Genomic DNA, 17,285 nt, shown 5'->3' on the forward strand with positions numbered 1-17,285 from the left:
CACTTAACTCATCCAAGAAGTGATCATCCAATCTTTACCTGAGGACCTCTAGAGAGGGAGAAACTATTGCCTGCTGAGGCAGGCCATTCCACTGTAGAAAGTGCTAGTAGTTCCAGAGCGTTTTTCCTTAAAAGAGGCTACTCTGCTTCCCTACAGCTTCTACACTTTGTTTTTCATTTTGGTCTCCTTGGCCAGGCAGAACAAGTCTGATCCCTCTTCCATGAGACAGCCTTTCAAATACTTTAAAATAGCTTTCATGTCCTGACTTAAAGTATATCTTTTCCATTTCCCTCATATAATTCTCACATGACATGATCTCGAGGTCTTTCACCATGCTGGTCTCTCTTCTCTGGATGCTCTCCAGATTATCAGTGTCCTTCTTGTTGTTGTTAGGGTTTTTCGGTTTGTTTGTTTGGAGATAATTGGGGTTAAGTGATTTGCCCAAGGTCACACGGCTAGTAAGTGTCCGAGTTGGGATTTGAACTCAGTTCCTCCTGACTCCAGGGCAGTGCCACCTTGCTGCCCCCATCAATGACCTTCTTAAATACAGTGTCTAGAACTGAAGCCAATTCCAATGGGAAAATCACCCATATCCCGGAAGCCATTCCTTTCAATGCAGCAAAAAAAATTGCTTTGATTCTTTTTGGGTGCAATGGCATACTATAGAGCCATATTGAGTTAATTCCGTAAAATCTCCAATCAGAAAAACTTCTGTCTGGATCTGTCTCCCCTATTTTGTACTTAGGAAGTGATATTTTGAAACCAAGTGTGAGAGTCAACATTTATTCATATTAAATTTCATCTTTTTCTATTCAAGCCAGTGCCTTCACTTGTCAAGAGTTATCATCTGGATTGGTTCTGACTCCTAGCTTTGTGTCACATGCAGGTATGAAAAGCAGGCCATCCATGAGTTCATTCAAGTCACTGATAAAAAGTATTTAACAGCTCTGAGCTAAGCACAAATCCTTAGGGCACTCAACTATAGAGTCCTCCTTCCAAGTTGACCTCGAACTATTAATGACTATTTTTTCAGGTTTGTCATTTGACCAGCTATGAATCCACTTAATTGTACCATGATCTAGCAGCATTTCTCCATCTTGTGCACAGAAATGGCATGAGAGACTTTGTCAAGGGCTACATCATTCACCTGACCTTTTTGTAGTTGTTGTTCAGTTGTTTCAATCATGTCTGACTCTTTGTGACCCCATTTGAGGTTTTCGTGACAAAGATACCAGAGTGGTTGCCATTTCCTTCTCCAGCTCATTTTACAGATGAAGAAACTGGAGCAAACAGGGTTAAGTGACTTGCCCAGGGTCACATAGCTATTAAGTGTCTGAGGCTGGATTTGAACTCAGGTCTTCCTGACTCCAGGATCTGGACTCTATCCATTGAATCACCTACCTGTCTCTGACCTATCAATATAGTAATCCTATCAAAGAAATAAATGCAAATATGAGCTATTATTATAGGCATCTAGTCTTATGATACTTCTGTTCTCAGTGGTCTTTCAGTGATCACTGACCATCATAACTGCCATTTTTCTTCAGTACTTTAGGATATTACTCATCTGGGCCAGATGACTTGGACTTGTGAAGGATAGCTAGATCCTTTCTTATTTTCCCCTACTTATCTTGGATTTCTATTGGTCATTTTTATCCCATCCTTTTCAGTCCAGAATAGTTCTATCTTCTCTCCATCATAAGTTCTACCTTCTCTCCTTATCATCTTCCCATTTGCCTTTAGCCATAGTTAGCAGAAGGCCAGTGAGGCACTGATAACAGAAAACCAGCATGGAAAGGGAAGTGGGGACTGGGGGGTGGGTAGTAGATAGGAGGAAAGTGGGCTTCCTCCCTAAAGAAGGTAAACCAAACTTGTAGGAACCATAAGAGGTTAGAGGACCACCATAGAGAGGATGCTCGTTATACATGAGCATCCAGGGTCTGATTCTCCCCATCCTAGTGCAAATGCATCCAACTAGGCAGATTTCCCAAGGGTGGTCTGGCATGGGGACTTGGGTCGTGAAGGACATCTGGGATTATGGTAAAAGACTTAAGAATCCTGACCAATTCAATAGCTAACCATAATTCCAGAGGACTGATAATGAAAAAATGCGACCTTTCTCCTGACAGAAAGATGATGGACTCAGTGCAGAGGAAGACCTATGTTTTTTTAGACACGTACAGGAAGAGAAAGGAGAATGAGCATTTAAGCTCCTACTGTGAGGCACTTTACAAATATCTAAGCCCTTTACAAATATCATCAGGAATTTGTTTTGCTTGACTCTGAATATTTGTTACAAGGGTTTTGGTTTTGTTCTTTTCAATGTGAGGGGGGAAGGTGGAAGAGAGAGAGAAAAAAAGTTTTTTTCAATTTTTTTTTAAATCCAGTTTTAAAAATTATTAAAAGAAATTGTAACCCATAAAAGGATACCTGGCATTAGCAGTTCTGGCAGCATTTGTCATCCCCAGAGTGTCTCAAGGTCTTTGTCTTGTCTCTTCTCCCCTCCCTCCTCCCCAAGTGCTAGAATTCCCATTTATGGCTCTGTGCTCTGAGAATGCCTCCGATCCTTCCTGGGATCTCCTTGCCAGTATTGCTTTGGGGGAAGGGAACCCACAAAACTTGTCTCATCTTTAGCATTCCAAACTAAAATTCCTCAGCCTGTCTCAAGCATTAACATTCTTGACGTTGTTCTTACAGGATTTGGCTATGCTTTTCTATTCATCCTCTGTTCCCTGACCTTGTTTCCATCTCCTGTGTATGTACCTTTTTAAAAAAAAAACTTCGTTGGTAGGTAAATTTCAGGTTTATCCATATCAGTTTCTTTAGACAACTCTCTCTTTCATTTTCTTGTTTAAGGTCACACAATTAGAGAGTGAAAGAGTGAAGGCTGGAAGCCAGGTCACCCCCAGAAGAGAGGAAGGAAGGATTATACCATATCTAGGGCATCAGGAGAAGGAAGAACAAAGGTCAGACAAGAGGGGGTGTCCAGAGAGCCTAAGGGTATCAGCTGAGGTGTCTTGGGTTGGGTCTGGTGAATCCCCCAAGGCAGGCAGTCTGGGACGGAGTGTGGGGGTGGAGATATTTAGGGCTAAAGCGTAAGGAAGTGGATTTGAGGCTTCCTGGGTAGGGGGGCTGGCATCTGTACCAAGTGTGAAAGGTCACGGCTGAGTGGGAAGTGAGTGATGACTAAGTGCTGCAGACATCTGCCCGACTCATCTGAGGGAGTGAATGTCCTTGTCCAGGAGCTCGGGAAACAGTTTTCAGGATTCCACTCACCTACAATGCCAGGGAAGTAAGGAAGGCATCAAACTTCAAGGAATCCAGAACAAGGAGGAGATTGAAAAAAATCATAGTATCATATTGCTTGACTTCTCAATGGGTGGGAGAGGGACAGGCAAGAGAGAGAATTTGGAACTCACTTTTTTTAATGAATTTTTTGGCTTATTTATAGGTATTGTATTATTTGTATGTAAAAAATTTACATGTAATTGGGAAATATTTAATGAAGTAATTTTTAAAATTTTTTTAAAGGGAAAAGATCATAGGATCACAAGATCAACAATTTAGAACTGGAAGGTATTGTAGAGATCATTTAGTCCAAATCCCTCATTTTGTACCTAAGGAAGGCCCAGAGAAGGTAAGCAACTTCCCTCACATGGGTACCCAGGATGAGAATTGAGTTCCACTTACCCCAAATCCAATCTTCTTTCCACCACAGCATACTATCTCAGACAACCCAATCAAAGGATCCAGTCTATGAAAATATGCAAAAGATCATAGGATTTAAGGTACCTGAGAGATCACCTAATATTAAACCTGGTTTTGTTGTGTTTTCTAATTTCATTTATAGCAAAAATGTAAATCTTGATATAGTTCAGTTGTTCAAGTTGTCTCACACTTGCAGCACTACCATATCCATGGCTGGTCTTGTTCTATATGATTTTTAACACCTTCTGAACTCACCATCACCCTGCCATGATTATTGTAGAGGGACTCACAGGAATTTGGGCTACTTTGCAATTTTCCTCATTTCAGAGATTATTAAAGAGTTAACTGCCTTGTGCTCAAGCCTCTGGCATTAAGTCTCTCTGGTCCTCAGGCACCAGACTGTCTTTTGCTGGCACCATATTTGAAGTCTTCCTGCAAGAGCTAATAGTACCCTGGCACAGCCTTCAAGAAAAAATCCAGTTATTTCCCAGTCATGAGGCCTCAGGGTCATGCTTTTCTGGATAGAGAAGTGGGTATAAAATAATACCAGAAAAATGTATTTTGTTTAGATTACACGTTGAATTTTAAACAAAAATGAGACATTTCTTTTGTTCCATCAAGGACAATTTTTTTAAAGATAGAAAAATATCTTTGGGGCCTCTGGTTATACTGCCTCCTTTTGTTGTTCTAATGGTGGATTGACCAATGGGAGTCCACTCCTCAGAGCATGGGGGGAGGGATGGAATTCTACCTTCTACCAACTGGCATGGGGGGCTTGGTGAACCTCCTTCTAGAAGTATGCTATAGTTAATATAGGGGCTCTGCCCCATCCCCATTCAGACTACATGCAGTTATATTCTGTGACTATTTCCCACCTGCTTACTTTACGATGAAGAAAAGTTTTTTTTCATTGTCTGCTGATCCAGAACAGAAAGTGAATACAAAAGTCTTCCATAGAGAAACTTCAGCTTTCTTTTCCCTGGTTGCAAACAAGTGAAGAAATGCTGTAAGCTTCTGGTTGAAAAGAGAGGCCTTGAGTTAATTAGCTACTGAGCCATAACTGAGAGTGCCTACAAAAGGCTCATCTTTCTCTGACCAACACTGTTCATACATTTATTAGGTTACTCATTATTAATCAATCAACACATTTATTAAGTACCTACTATGTGCCCAGAGCTGGGCTGGGCACTGGGGATACCAGTACAAAGAATGAGATCATCTCTACCCAAAAGGAGTTTACATTTTAATGAGGGAAAAAACAAGGACATATTAAAATAAATGTAGAATAAAAATAAAGTGAATAAGTACAAATTAAATACAATGTAAGTTGGGAGGGAGAGTGCCAGCAGTTGGCGTTTGGGGATGCAGTGGAGTTTCAAGAAAGGCTTCACGGAGAAAGGTGTTTAAGCCGTGTCCTAAAGGAAGAAAAGGAAGGATATACAAAGATAAATAAAATCAAAGGATTTAGAACTAGAAATCATTGATTTCAGCTCCCTCACTTTGTTCCTAAGGAAAATGTGATTCCTAAAAGATTACATGGCTTGGCGAAAGTCATACAGGTAAGGTAGTAAGGAGCAGAGTAGTATTAAAACCCACTGAAGGGCAGCTAGGTGGCACAGTGGTTAAAGTGCTAGGCCTAGAGTCAAGAAGACTCATCTTCCTGAGTTCAAATCTTGTCTCAGACACTAGCTATGTGACCCTGGGCAAGTCACTTAACTCTGTTCTCCTATTCTGTAAAATGAGTTAGACAAAGACATGGCAAACCATTCTGGTATCATTGCCAAGAAAACCCCAAATCAGGTGGCAAAGAGTCGGATGTGCCTGAAAACAACTGGACAACAACAAATTAAAACCGAGCTCCTCTGACTCTAGAAGCCAGTGATTCTTTGCCTTTGTTATGCAGTACCACCTCTTCCCAGAGGCTCTGAGGTGCCTTCAAAATATTTATCGATTGTTAAATGAATGCCTGAGTTCTATCCAACACGGCTGTTTCCTCTGGCCCCAGAAGAAAATGGAAGGAAATGTGTAGGTGTGTGATGGTGCGTTGGGATAGGGAGGATGGAGGGAGACCCACACACATCTAAGGACCACTCCTCCAATCATCTACCAGCAGGAGGAAAGAAAGAAGCTGGTGACAGGGAGCATGAAGAGGTTCAGAAACAGGAAGAAGTAAAAGAAAAGTAACACCATGAATGTTCCCTTGTCCACCCCACTGCTCTTGAGTCTCCCACCTTCTCTGAATCCCTATACTCTTTGCCACACAATTTAGCTCTTAATTAATATGATTAGTGTCCGATGTTGATTCATGGAGAATAATACCGGAAGCGGTGATACTAGTAAAGCCCTAGTAATATTGCTCAGCTACAGCCAAGCTCCCTGGGGGAGAAACTCCTGAAGAACAATTCATATTTACAGAGCATAGTGCTTCCCCTTCCTCCAGCCCCACAGTCAACGATCCTGCCTGGGAGGTGAGGATTATTAAAGCCATTTTGCACGTGAGGAAAATGAGTCTCAGGAAGATTCAGTGATTTGCTCATGGTCACATAGTTGCTAATTCTAAGCCCTCTCCTAGATTTATGATTCCAATCTATTCCACTCCATTGTACCTCACTCATCTATACTCCACCAGACCAGCAGGGAGAGACCTAGTCTTATTCACCTGTATATCTCACCCAGCACCAAACACACAACCTTGTTCATAGGTTGTTGTTCAGTTGTTTCAGTTGTGTCTGACTCTTCATGACCCCATTTGGGGTTTTCTTTGCAAAGATACTGGACTGGTTTGCTGTTTCCTTCTCCAGCTCATTTTACAGATGAGGAAACTGAGGCAAATAGAGTTAAGTGACTTGCCCAGGGTCACATAGCTAGTGTCTAGGGCCAGGATTGAACTCAGGAAGATGAGTGTTCTTGATTCCAGGCCCGGCACTCTATCCACTTCACCAACTAGCTGCCCAGCACATATATAGTAGTATATGCCAAGAGGGGCAGCTAGGTAGGGCAGCTAGGTGGCACAATGAATAGAGCACCAAGCCTGGAGTCAGGAAGACCTGAATTTGAATCCAGCCTCAGACATTTTACTAGCTATGTTACCCTGGGTAAATCATTTAACCCTGTTTGCCTCAGTTTCCTCATCTGTAAAAATGAGCTGGAGAAGGAAATGGCAAACCACTCTGGTATCTTTGCCTAGAAAATGCCAAATGGAGTCCTGAAGGGTCAGATACAACTGAAAAACAACCATGCCAAGAACTATGCTAAGAGGTTTATAAATATTATTTCATTTGATCCTCACAACAACCCTCAGAAGCAGATGTTATTGTCTTGGGGACCAACAATTCCACTGCCCCCAGTGGCTCAAGGATCTTCATCCATCTCTTTCTCCTAGCCCCAGGTTTATGATGGAGATTACAGGCTTCTGGGGCTCTCATAACCTATCCCCTGGAGAAAGGAGGTGGGGAAGGGAGCTTTTATTTATTTGTTTGTTTGTTTGATGTATTTTAATTTATTTATTTATTGATTATGTATTAAGTGCCCACTATGTGCCAGGCACCGTACTAAGCATTTTACAAATAATTTTACAGATGAGGAAACTGAGGCAAACAGGTTAAGTGATTTGCCCAAGGTCACACAGCTTGGTGTCTAAGATTGGATTTGAACTCAGGTCTTCTTGAATCTAGGCCCAACATTCCATCCTCTACATCATCTAGTTTCTTCTGTGAATGCAGAGAGGGAGAAAATGAAGCTCCAGAATGAAAACAGATGCCTTCACCCCCATCCCTACCATTTCTCAAAATAGAGATTAGTAGGGGGTTTAATATGGTTTTGACAATAAAAAATAAAAGTCCTAGCCCCAGAATTCAGAGATCTGGGTTCTAGTCCTAGCTCTCCCATTGACCAACTGTGAGATCTGGCAAGTCACTTAACCTGAGTTTTGGGTCCCTTGTTTGTAAAACGGTGAAGAGATGAAGCGACCAATCACTGCCTCACAGGGCTGCTGGGGGAAATGAGCTTTGTTCCATGTGTGTCTGGCTGTTCTCTAGACACGGCTTCCCCAGGAAGCTCAGCAGTCCCTCAGCTCTAATTCCTTTCATCCTGGGACGTTTGACTGGCCCTGGGAGAGGAAGGAGTTCAGAGCAATGTGGCCACTCGGGCTTAAAGGTGTGGGAGGAGAATGACGGGGATTCTCCGCCTTGGGGAGACGGGTAGTGGGGAAGTGAGGCTAGGAATTTTTCAAAGAGCAAAGTATGGCTATGCCCAGCACTACTCCTTGGAGCAAGGCTGATGCCCGACAGGTTCAGGGCAGCAGCTAGTCTCATGGTCTGAGTTGTTTCTGTATCTGTCTAGGCCCATACCTCCCTGTACCATCACCCAGAGCACCCCCACGAGAGGTGAAGTAATTCAGGTCAGAAGAGGGAAAAGCGGATCCTAGTGGGAACCAAGAAATCCACTGCCCCCAATAGCTCAGGGACCCCCATCCTGCTCCCTTCTTCTCCTAGCCCTAGATTTATGATGGGGATTGGAGGCTTCTAGGGCTCTCATAACCCACCCTTGAAGAAAGGAAGTGAGGAAGGGAACAATCATTTAAATGCCTACTATGTTCCAGGCATTATCTCACTCGATAACCGCTATTGGAAAGGAGTAGCTAGTGTGTGCTTCTCTATCTGATAAAATGACCCATCCTTTTCATAAAAAAAAAAAAAATCCCAGCCATTTAGGAAAGGACCAGGATCTAGGAGTCACTTCTCCTGATTCTCAGAGCTATTTATCTGCACCTCACACCCAGACCTCCCTCTTTCCTTCCAGGTCTGGCTGAGAAGAAAAGGAAGAGTGAGGTCTGATTTAGAAACAGCTCATGAGCCCCTTCATGCCCTTACATGGAGACAGGAAGCTTAGAGTTGCTTTGTGTTTGTTTTTTTTTCTTAAAAAAAACCAAAACAATGTTTTATTAAAACATCCACAATGTTCTGTATAAATATAAAGTGCTAATTTTCCAAGCCCACCCACAGGGTTTGTGGGCTTGGGGGGAAGTGGGGGAGGTGGCAGAGGGGGGAGTGGTAAATGTCAGTTGAACATAAATAGTTTTCCAGTACAACACACACACATACATATGCTGTATTGCTTTCCTGCATAAGAAAGATGCTGGTGATGGAGCATATTAGTCCACTGAGTCATCCAGCACTCCCAGGATTCTCTGTAATTGTCATGAGCTGGGTTCATTCCCAAGGCCCTCTGATCCTGGGGAGGCCCTTCCCCCTAACCCAGCCCCTACCCCCAGGGCAGCCAGGTTTTCACAGCACAGAGTTAAATGCCTCAGTGACTTGGGTTTGGGGGAGACCCAAGTTGGAGAAAAGTAGTGAGTCTCATAATGGGGGGGAACTAATTGGGGAAGGAGAGAGACTTAGAATTTTTGGCAATTGACCCCAAAACCAGGGTCAGGGGCCAGGAAGGCAGGAAGAAATGGTTATGTGTGGGGGGCCCAATTAATTTCTGCCTGTTGAGGAGGGGAGAGGAGGAATGGAGATCTAGTGTTCTGTTCATCTCCATTCCCTCAATGGGGAGGGTTTGACCTCACACCCAGAGCAGAAGAGCACCAAATCAGGACACCCAGCATGTTGTCTTTCTTCATGTTCTTTCCCCTCCCACTGGTACTATTCACAGCTAGGGGAGGCAGCTTTTCAAATAAAGAGTACCCAGAAGAGGGGAGGGGGAACCACCCCCCAAAGAGAGAGAGAATCAGTACTCTCAGCTTGCAGTGCTCTCCACCACTCAAGTGAGGCTTTTTCCTATGAACTGGAAAATCCTTACTGGCAGGGGCCAGAGCAGAGTCCTTTCACAGAGAGCAATAGGACTGATCCCACATTTGATCTGGCAGCCTAGAGGGTTACAGGGGTTAGGGGAGGCAGGAATGGTGCCACCCTCCTAGTGGCAAAGCACTTGGGTTTCAAACTGCAGAAGCTGTCCCATGAAACCAAAATTGGGGGAAATGACCCCACGACGCTGTTTGACAAAGTCAAAGGCTTCCTCCAATTTCACCCTTCGGCTCTGCATCAGGTACGCTAGGCAGATGGTGGCTGAGCGTGAGATGCCTGCCTGGCAGTGTACCAGGACTCTTCCCCCAGAATTCTTCACTGAGTCTGCAGAGGAGGAGAAAGGGGTGGTCAGAGAGGCTGGGAAAGAGGGGAAGTTAAACTTCTGTTGCTAGGCACTTTCCTTGTTCCAGGGGTCCATTCCCCACCCCATCCCCACTGGCACCAGGCTTGTTTCTCTCACCACCTTTCTCCAAACCTGTGTGTGCCATGACCACTCCGAGCACAGTCCTAGAGAAGGCCCCCTCTAGATGGAGGACTGAGTAGGAGGTTCAGGGTGGGGTAATCTGCCTACACACACACACACACACACACACACACACACACACCTCAGCCTATGTGTTGAATCCCTAAACCCAGCTCCTTAACTCGATTCTCTGACTAGGATTCTCTACAAAGGATCTCCAAAGATGGAAAGTTTCTTACCAATGAAGCCAATGGCCTCCTGGAACCAGACACTGATTTCAACCATCTGGTTGTCTTCTACAGGGATACTTTTGTAGCGGAAAAGGCCTTCAAAGTGGTTTGGACAACTGGCGGAAACATTGAGCACAGCTGTGATGCCCAGAGCCTGAAGCCCCTCCAGGTCTGAAGAATGGTTGCAACTGCCCAAGTAGAGGAAGGGCAAGATCTCCACGGGGCCACCCTGAGGGAAAAAGAAAGAGCTGGTGAGACCCCTTGCTCAGCTCCACTGTCACACAGACTCTTCTGAGTAGCCCATCTGGATGCACCACTAGAAAACAATTCCTGGCCCTAATCTGTTGCCCTAAAGGTCTCAGAGAATGTAGAACAGACAGAAACACATCCCCAGAGGGGCAAACTCAGCCTGAAGAGGAGCATGCGTCAGTTCTTACATAATAATGTCAGCCCTCACATAATGATATGCGTGTTGCTTATGATAAAGTCTGAATGATCTCATCTAGACCTATAATAAGCACATACGCACATACATAGACATACGCGCGCGCGCGCACACACACGATCATAGGATTCAGAGCTGGAAAATATCCTAGGGATCATTTAGCCCAACCTGAAGAAATGGAGGCCCAGAAGTTAGGAGACTCACCAGAGAGCAGACACAGAGGTAGCAAGTAGCAAAAATGAGATTGGAGCCTATCCTCTCACTCCAAATTCAGTGTTCCTTCCACTAACTATGCTGTGTTGTGTTTCATAGATAGATGCATCACATACATATCACACATCCAGTATAATTCAATCCAAAAAACATTTATGAAATGTGTAAGAACTGTGATAAGAACTTGGAAGACAAAGAATAATTAATGAAGCTTGCTCTGAAGTAGCTTACAACATAGTGAGGGAGATAAAAAATGTAGACAGGTAAGCAATACAAAGTAAAGCAAAGTTCAGGTTTGTTTGTTTTCAAAACAGAGCATGCTTCTAATTGGGAAGTTAAGGGTGGAGATGAGAAGAAACTTCAGGTAAGAGATGGCACCTGAGCTATGTTTTAAATCCATTCATATATGCACATATATAAACACACATCTACATAAGCACCCTCACACACATATACACATACATACTCACACAATCTCAGTCTCTTTGCTTCAGTTTACAGCCCTCCCCAAAAGTATTTCACATTTGGAAGGATTCTCCCAACTCCTTAGACGCAAGTGTCTCTAAAGTATCTGTGGTCCGTAAGGATCCCAGACCAACCCAACGACTCCATCGGGTGTCACTCACCTGGTCGTACAAAGGGGCCCCAGTGCCTGGCCGGCTGCTCTCTGGCTCAGTCACAGGTGGCGGTAAAGCTGGCGCAGGAGGTTCTGAGCATAGATCTGGGAAACTGGCCTGGAAGCCTTCGAAGCCCCCTGTAAAGAGAACAACGGAGGGGAGCCATGAACAGGGGATACAGAACTACGGGGCATGTCAGGACGGGGCAAGGGTAGGAACACATGACGCTTGTGTGAGAGAAGCCGCAGGAGCCCCAGGCACGAGGCTGTGTGTCATTGAATCACTGGACTTTGAGCTGGAAAAGATCTCACAAATCATCTAGTCTAACCCTCGCATTTTTCAGAGGAGGAAAGTGAAGCCTTGCAAAGTGAAATTATTTGCCCAAGTTCACACAAGAAATAGGTATCTGAGCAGATATTCTAGACCCAGGTCCCCAGATCCCAAACCCACTGTTCTTTTCCCCTACGCTCCACTCCTCTCTTAGGACACTGGTTAAGCAGTCAAATACAAGCAGGGACTTCGGTGAACAGGAGAGCGAGTGCGCTTACCTTGGAGAAAGCAGACAGCAGTGGGTCCAGCTCGAGTCTCCTGTAGCAAGGCAGTGAGCAGCATCCGAGGTAGACTGTCGGCCCGGAGCTCTGCCACAGAGCCACTAGCTTCATCCAGCACCACCACTCGGGACAGCTCCCCCTGGCTCAGCCGGCCCAGCAAGGTCCGGTCGGGAATCAGCCAGTCCAGATGAACACCAGCAGCCCCCCGGGACCTCCTGCGCAACAAGGCGTTCCAGTGCACAGGCCGGGCTTCCAGGACGTGACTCTGACAGAAGGCCAGGAAGGGCCGGCAGTCCAGCAGCAGGGTCCTGTCCACTTCGCGAGGGTCCCCCAGCAGCCCCCGAAGCTCCCGGCTTTCCATGAGCAGCACCTCTTCCATCACCATGTTAGCTCCTGAAAAGGGCAGAGGAAGAAGATCCTGCCTGGTTGGGGGAGTCACACCAAATACGCAAGGAGTGGGCAAAGAGAAAAACTCCAGTCTCCGGTCCGCTCAGAATTCTCAGACCCCACTCCTTTTTTCGCTCCTACCACTAGGGCTGCCACCAAGCGTCTGATCTCTGAGCGCCTCAGAGCACTTAAATACTAGTCGGGCCCGCCCCCGAGTTGCCTTACAAGGGCAGTCCTTAGAGAAGAGGATCTCTCTTTCAGGACGGCTCTCTCACGTGTGGCTTTAGACTAGGCCGGCCCCGCCCCCAGAGGACTGGGGGAAAGGCCAGGGAAGTGCAGCTTAGTGATGTTAACTGGGTGTGGAGGCGTGTGAAGAAGGGGGAGAGAGATTCATCATCTTCTGGGAAGGGAATGAGTACCAGTTGTCTAGAAGATCTCCCGGCCCAATCCCCAAATGAATTCAGGAAATCACAGAAGTCAGAACTGGAAGGAACCTTAAAGAGATCGGCTAGTCTGGCCCTCTTGTTTTACAGGGCTGGAGAAGGGGAAAGGGTTTGCCCAAGATCACCAACAGAAGAGAAGTGGCAGTCAGGATTCCAGCCCACATCTTTTGACAAGTCCAAGCTCTTTACTGAACCACAAATTATATATTCTAGAGTCCTAAAAAGTTCCCTAACAAATGATATGTTTCCAGGCCCTCTCAAATAAAAATCAAATCCGACAAACATTTATTAAGCACCTACTATGTGGAAGCTACTGTTCCAGGTACTGGGAATACAAACACCAAAAACATAAAAAATAAAAATAGTCCCTAACCTCAAAGAGCTTACAATATTGAAAGGAACCTTAGAGATTGTTTAATTCAATACTCTTTGTCTTTAAAAGGGGCATACTGAAGGCCAGAGAAGTGAAATTATTTTAAAAGTCATGTCACCAGTTAACTTAGCTGTCCCAAGCTCTGAAGAGCTCCTGAAAGTTTGGTTTCCCAAAGCTAAAAGTGATCTATTCAGACATTTGCCATTCTCAGGAATATCTCAGCTTTCCTATCCTCTCCCTGTGGCACCCCCCTCCCAGGCTGCTAAAAGTCTCATTCCCCTATTCCCACAAGGCCACTTTTTCCTCCAGCCACTACTTGTTGTGTCTTGTGCCTTCTTCTTCTCCTCCTGCAGTGTACCTGGGATTTCTTTTTTCTAAGAAAATGGAACTGTTAAGAAAAGGAAAGTCTTACACTTATACCTCATATTTTTAGCACAGCATACTTATGAATGACTATTTTATATTCTTTTGAAAACTCTTTCTTACCCTAATCTCATTTAACCCTTATGTTGAACCTTCAATACTTCCCCATTTCACAAATGAGGAAATTGAGGTTATATTTTGCCCAAGATCACACAGCAAGTTCATGGGAGAACTGGAACTAAAACCTGGACCTTTTATTCCAAGGCTCTTGCATGGGGCAGTGAAAAGGACGTTGAACATAGAATCCAAAGTCCTGAATTCAAATCCCAGGTCTTTCACTTATTGTAAGTCTTTTTGTCTCCTTGGGCCTCGGTTTTCTCATAAGTACAATAAGAAAGTTGGATTTGGGGATTCTTAAGCCTTTTTGTGTCAGGGAGTCTCTTGGCAGTCTGGTGAAACCTATGGAAAGGTACAAGCATGCCTGCCCTCGAGGAACTCGCAGTCTAATGGAGGAGACAACATGTTGATAACTATGTACAAATAAGATATATACAGGATAAATTGGGGCTAGTCTCAGAGGGAAGATACTAAGATTAAGGATGACTGGAAGAGGCTTCTTGCAGATGACACTTTAACTAAGACTTGAAGTAAGCCATGGAAACCAAAGGAAACCAATTATATTGAAATATAGTTATTTTTTAAGTTCATGGACCCCAGGTTAAGGACCCCATGGACTAGATGATTTCCAAAGTCTCTTCCAGCTCTGACATTCTGTGATTCTGTACATCTATGATATAGCAAAATGACTCCTACAACATTGAGGAACACACTACCAAAGGGGTTTTCTTTGCCTTCTCCCACAACATTTACGGATGGGGGGGACCCTATGACATGTTTCCAGTTGTAATGCAAGTAGTATATCCTCTCCAGGAACAGACCCGGGGAATCCCAACCCTGGATAATTTGCACTTCCCCACAAGCAGGCCTTAAACGGGGAACCCTGTTCACTCTGCCCAGGCTTCCTGGTCCTTTCACAGAACACATGAGTATTTCAGAACCTATGCTAAGGAAGAGGTAGAGGAGAGGAGAAGCAAACAGAAGCTCCCCCATACCCACCCCAAACCCGAGGTCATAGACAAATCCTAGAGTTCTAATACCTCACTCTACTGGGCAGCAAGGACACAATTTGGTGAAAGGTGAAAGGAAGAAGTTGATCCTTCCCTTACAACTTAGCCCGTTCCCCTTTGGTCCTTTGTTCTAGCCAATGCCTTCCTACTTATAGAACCCCTTGGGCTGAGTATACAGGCTGGTCATGGGTACAGGGGGGCTGGGAAGAGTGGTGAGATATTGCCCTCATGTCAATTGTCCTGCCACAAAGCTAAGAGCCAGCTACAAAGGGGAGATACCACCATCCACTGTCCCCACTTCTTAAAGATAAAAGAAGGGTTCCAGCTACAGGGATTGAACTACAGACACTGAATGCTTCTGAGGTCATGTGGACAAGGGGTGAGAGAAGCCAGTCAAGGTAGAGAGGGTGGCTTGGAACCAAGCAAAGTTTCAGTTGGTACCATCTCAAGCAACGGAGCATGAGTAGGAAAGAGAGCTAGGCAATACAATTGCCAACCCCTTCCCCACTGCTTCTAAGCTAGGTACAAAATGTGAAATCCAATGCACAAAGGGCCTCCGGGACCTGTGCCAGGAGCTAGGGAGACAGAATGATGGTGCTACCACTAAAAAAATTCCCATAGGGATGGAATGGTTGCCCCACAGTACTCTGTAGGGAAAGTAAAGGGAGCTCATTTCTAGCACTCATTTGGGAGGCACTAACTAGATATTCCAAGTCTCTTCCCAAGGACCCTATCCCCTTGGGACAACCTATGGCGTTTTCAGAGCCTGATGCCTTCCTACATCTCCCTACCCCTTCCTCAAAGGATTAAATCATTGTCCCTCTGGACTTTGTGACACCCTTTGTGATTAAGCTGGGACTTTTCTATAGGGATCAGTACCTAATAATTCCCAGACTTCTATACACACACACACCCACACACACACCAGCTTTCCTCTCTTTCCTCTGTCTTCTGCATCTGCTCAGGCCCCATCTAATCAAAGAAGCAGACCAATCAGAGCAGCTTCCCTAAAAGTGATTGACTTTGGGCAGCCAAAGGAGTAGCCCTTGGCAGGCTCTAGAGAGAATATAAAAGTCCAATAAAGATATAACAGAGTTGATACCTGGACACAGGGTGAAGCAGGAAAGATCCAAAGAGGCCAGATCTTCCCAATAGGGCCAAGGGCAACAAGGGGGCCAGGAGACTGCCTTCAGTGTGACGCAGAAGCTGCTCCTCCAGAGCCATCAGCTGAGGCAGTGGAACAACAGAGACGGGGAGTCTGGGTTCCAGATCCCACCAGCCGATACAGGGCTCTTTATCTCAGGGATCATCCTTGCAAACGACTTAATGGCTAAGTCCACCAGCAAATTACAGTGCATCCAAGGGGGTGGTTAGGCCCTTGTCTTCATCAGAGGTGAAGCAATGAGAGCAGTGAGCCTGTCACCTGCCAGGCTGTGGGCACAGCATTCAGCAGCTCCTGAAAGTTCAGGGCTGTCAGTGGCCAATCAAAAAACCCAAGAGACACGTAGGACCAAAGATCCAGAGCTGGAAGGGACCTCAAAGACCTTCTAGTCCAAACTCTGCATTTTATAGATGAGGAAACTTTGGTCCACAGAAGTTAAGTGACTTCCACAAAGTGACACAGGGAGTAAGTGACAGAGATAGGATTTGAACCAGGTCCTCTGACTCCAGGGCTGGTACTCTTTCCATTACACACATTGTGGGAAAAATGGTACATGGCAGGTGGGGGAAGCTTTGAATGTTCAGTCAGAGGATTTGGGTTTGAATCCTAACTCTGACATTTATTACCTGTGGGACTTCAGATAAATCATTTAACCTGTCTGGGCTTCAGTTTCTTCATGTATGAAATGAAGGGGTCTCTTAGGTCCCTTCTGAGTCTAAATCTACGATCCTTTGATTAATCTCAGGCTTAAGTTCAGTCCTTTGATGACTCCCAGGCAGGAGTATGCCAGTAAATGTTTAACAACCAGCTCTGGGTGGACACACACACACACACACACACACACACACACACCAGAGAGAGAGGGAGAAAGGATATTTTTGCATTTTTATTAACATTTTCCTCATCACTTTCTTAAGTCTGGACAAATCGACAAAATGATAAATCAAGCCCTGATCTGTAGGATTTTCCTGTTTTTCATACTGAAAATTTAACAATCAGGATCTTTGAGCTAATTGTAAAACACTCCTGTTCCCAGGCCCAGGGCTCACTCTCAGAAGGAATCAAGAGTTATGGCATCTCTGCCAGTCCCATGCTTTCCCTAGATCCCTTCCTTTCATCACAAAGAAAATGTCACAGGAGATGGATGGGAGACTGGGCTGAGGGTCAGTCTATGTTAGCTCAACATCTAGGTTGTCCTAATCACTATAACAGGTATGTTGGCCCTTTTCCTCTTTTTTCTGCCCTGAACAGAAGCCTAGGACCTGTGGTATAGTAGAACAAACACTGGACTTGAAGTCCTAAGACTTCCAATCTTCATAGCCATGTGACAACTGGAAAGTATCTTCACCTCTCTAGGCTTGTTTCCTCACTTGGTAAATGTGGGGTTAGACAAGAA

General features: G+C 45.0%; 1 protein-coding gene across 1 annotated transcript; it reads right to left on the minus strand.

Moving 5' to 3' along the window:
- Positions 1-8,678: 8,678 nt before the first annotated feature.
- Positions 8,679-12,567, minus strand: DUSP2 (dual specificity phosphatase 2). Its single transcript, XM_036751467.1, has 4 exons — positions 12,032-12,567; positions 11,493-11,620; positions 10,218-10,437; positions 8,679-9,839 (listed from the first exon to the last, which is right to left on the minus strand). The coding sequence occupies exons 1-4, from the start codon at positions 12,417-12,419 to the stop codon at positions 9,625-9,627; spliced, it is 951 nt and encodes a 316-aa protein (XP_036607362.1). The 5' UTR covers positions 12,420-12,567; the 3' UTR covers positions 8,679-9,624.
- Between the last annotated feature and the right edge of the window lie 4,718 nt (positions 12,568-17,285).

The sequence above is a fragment of the Trichosurus vulpecula genome, chromosome 3, assembly GCF_011100635.1.
Source record: "Trichosurus vulpecula isolate mTriVul1 chromosome 3, mTriVul1.pri, whole genome shotgun sequence".
NCBI lineage: Eukaryota > Metazoa > Chordata > Mammalia > Diprotodontia > Phalangeridae > Trichosurus > Trichosurus vulpecula.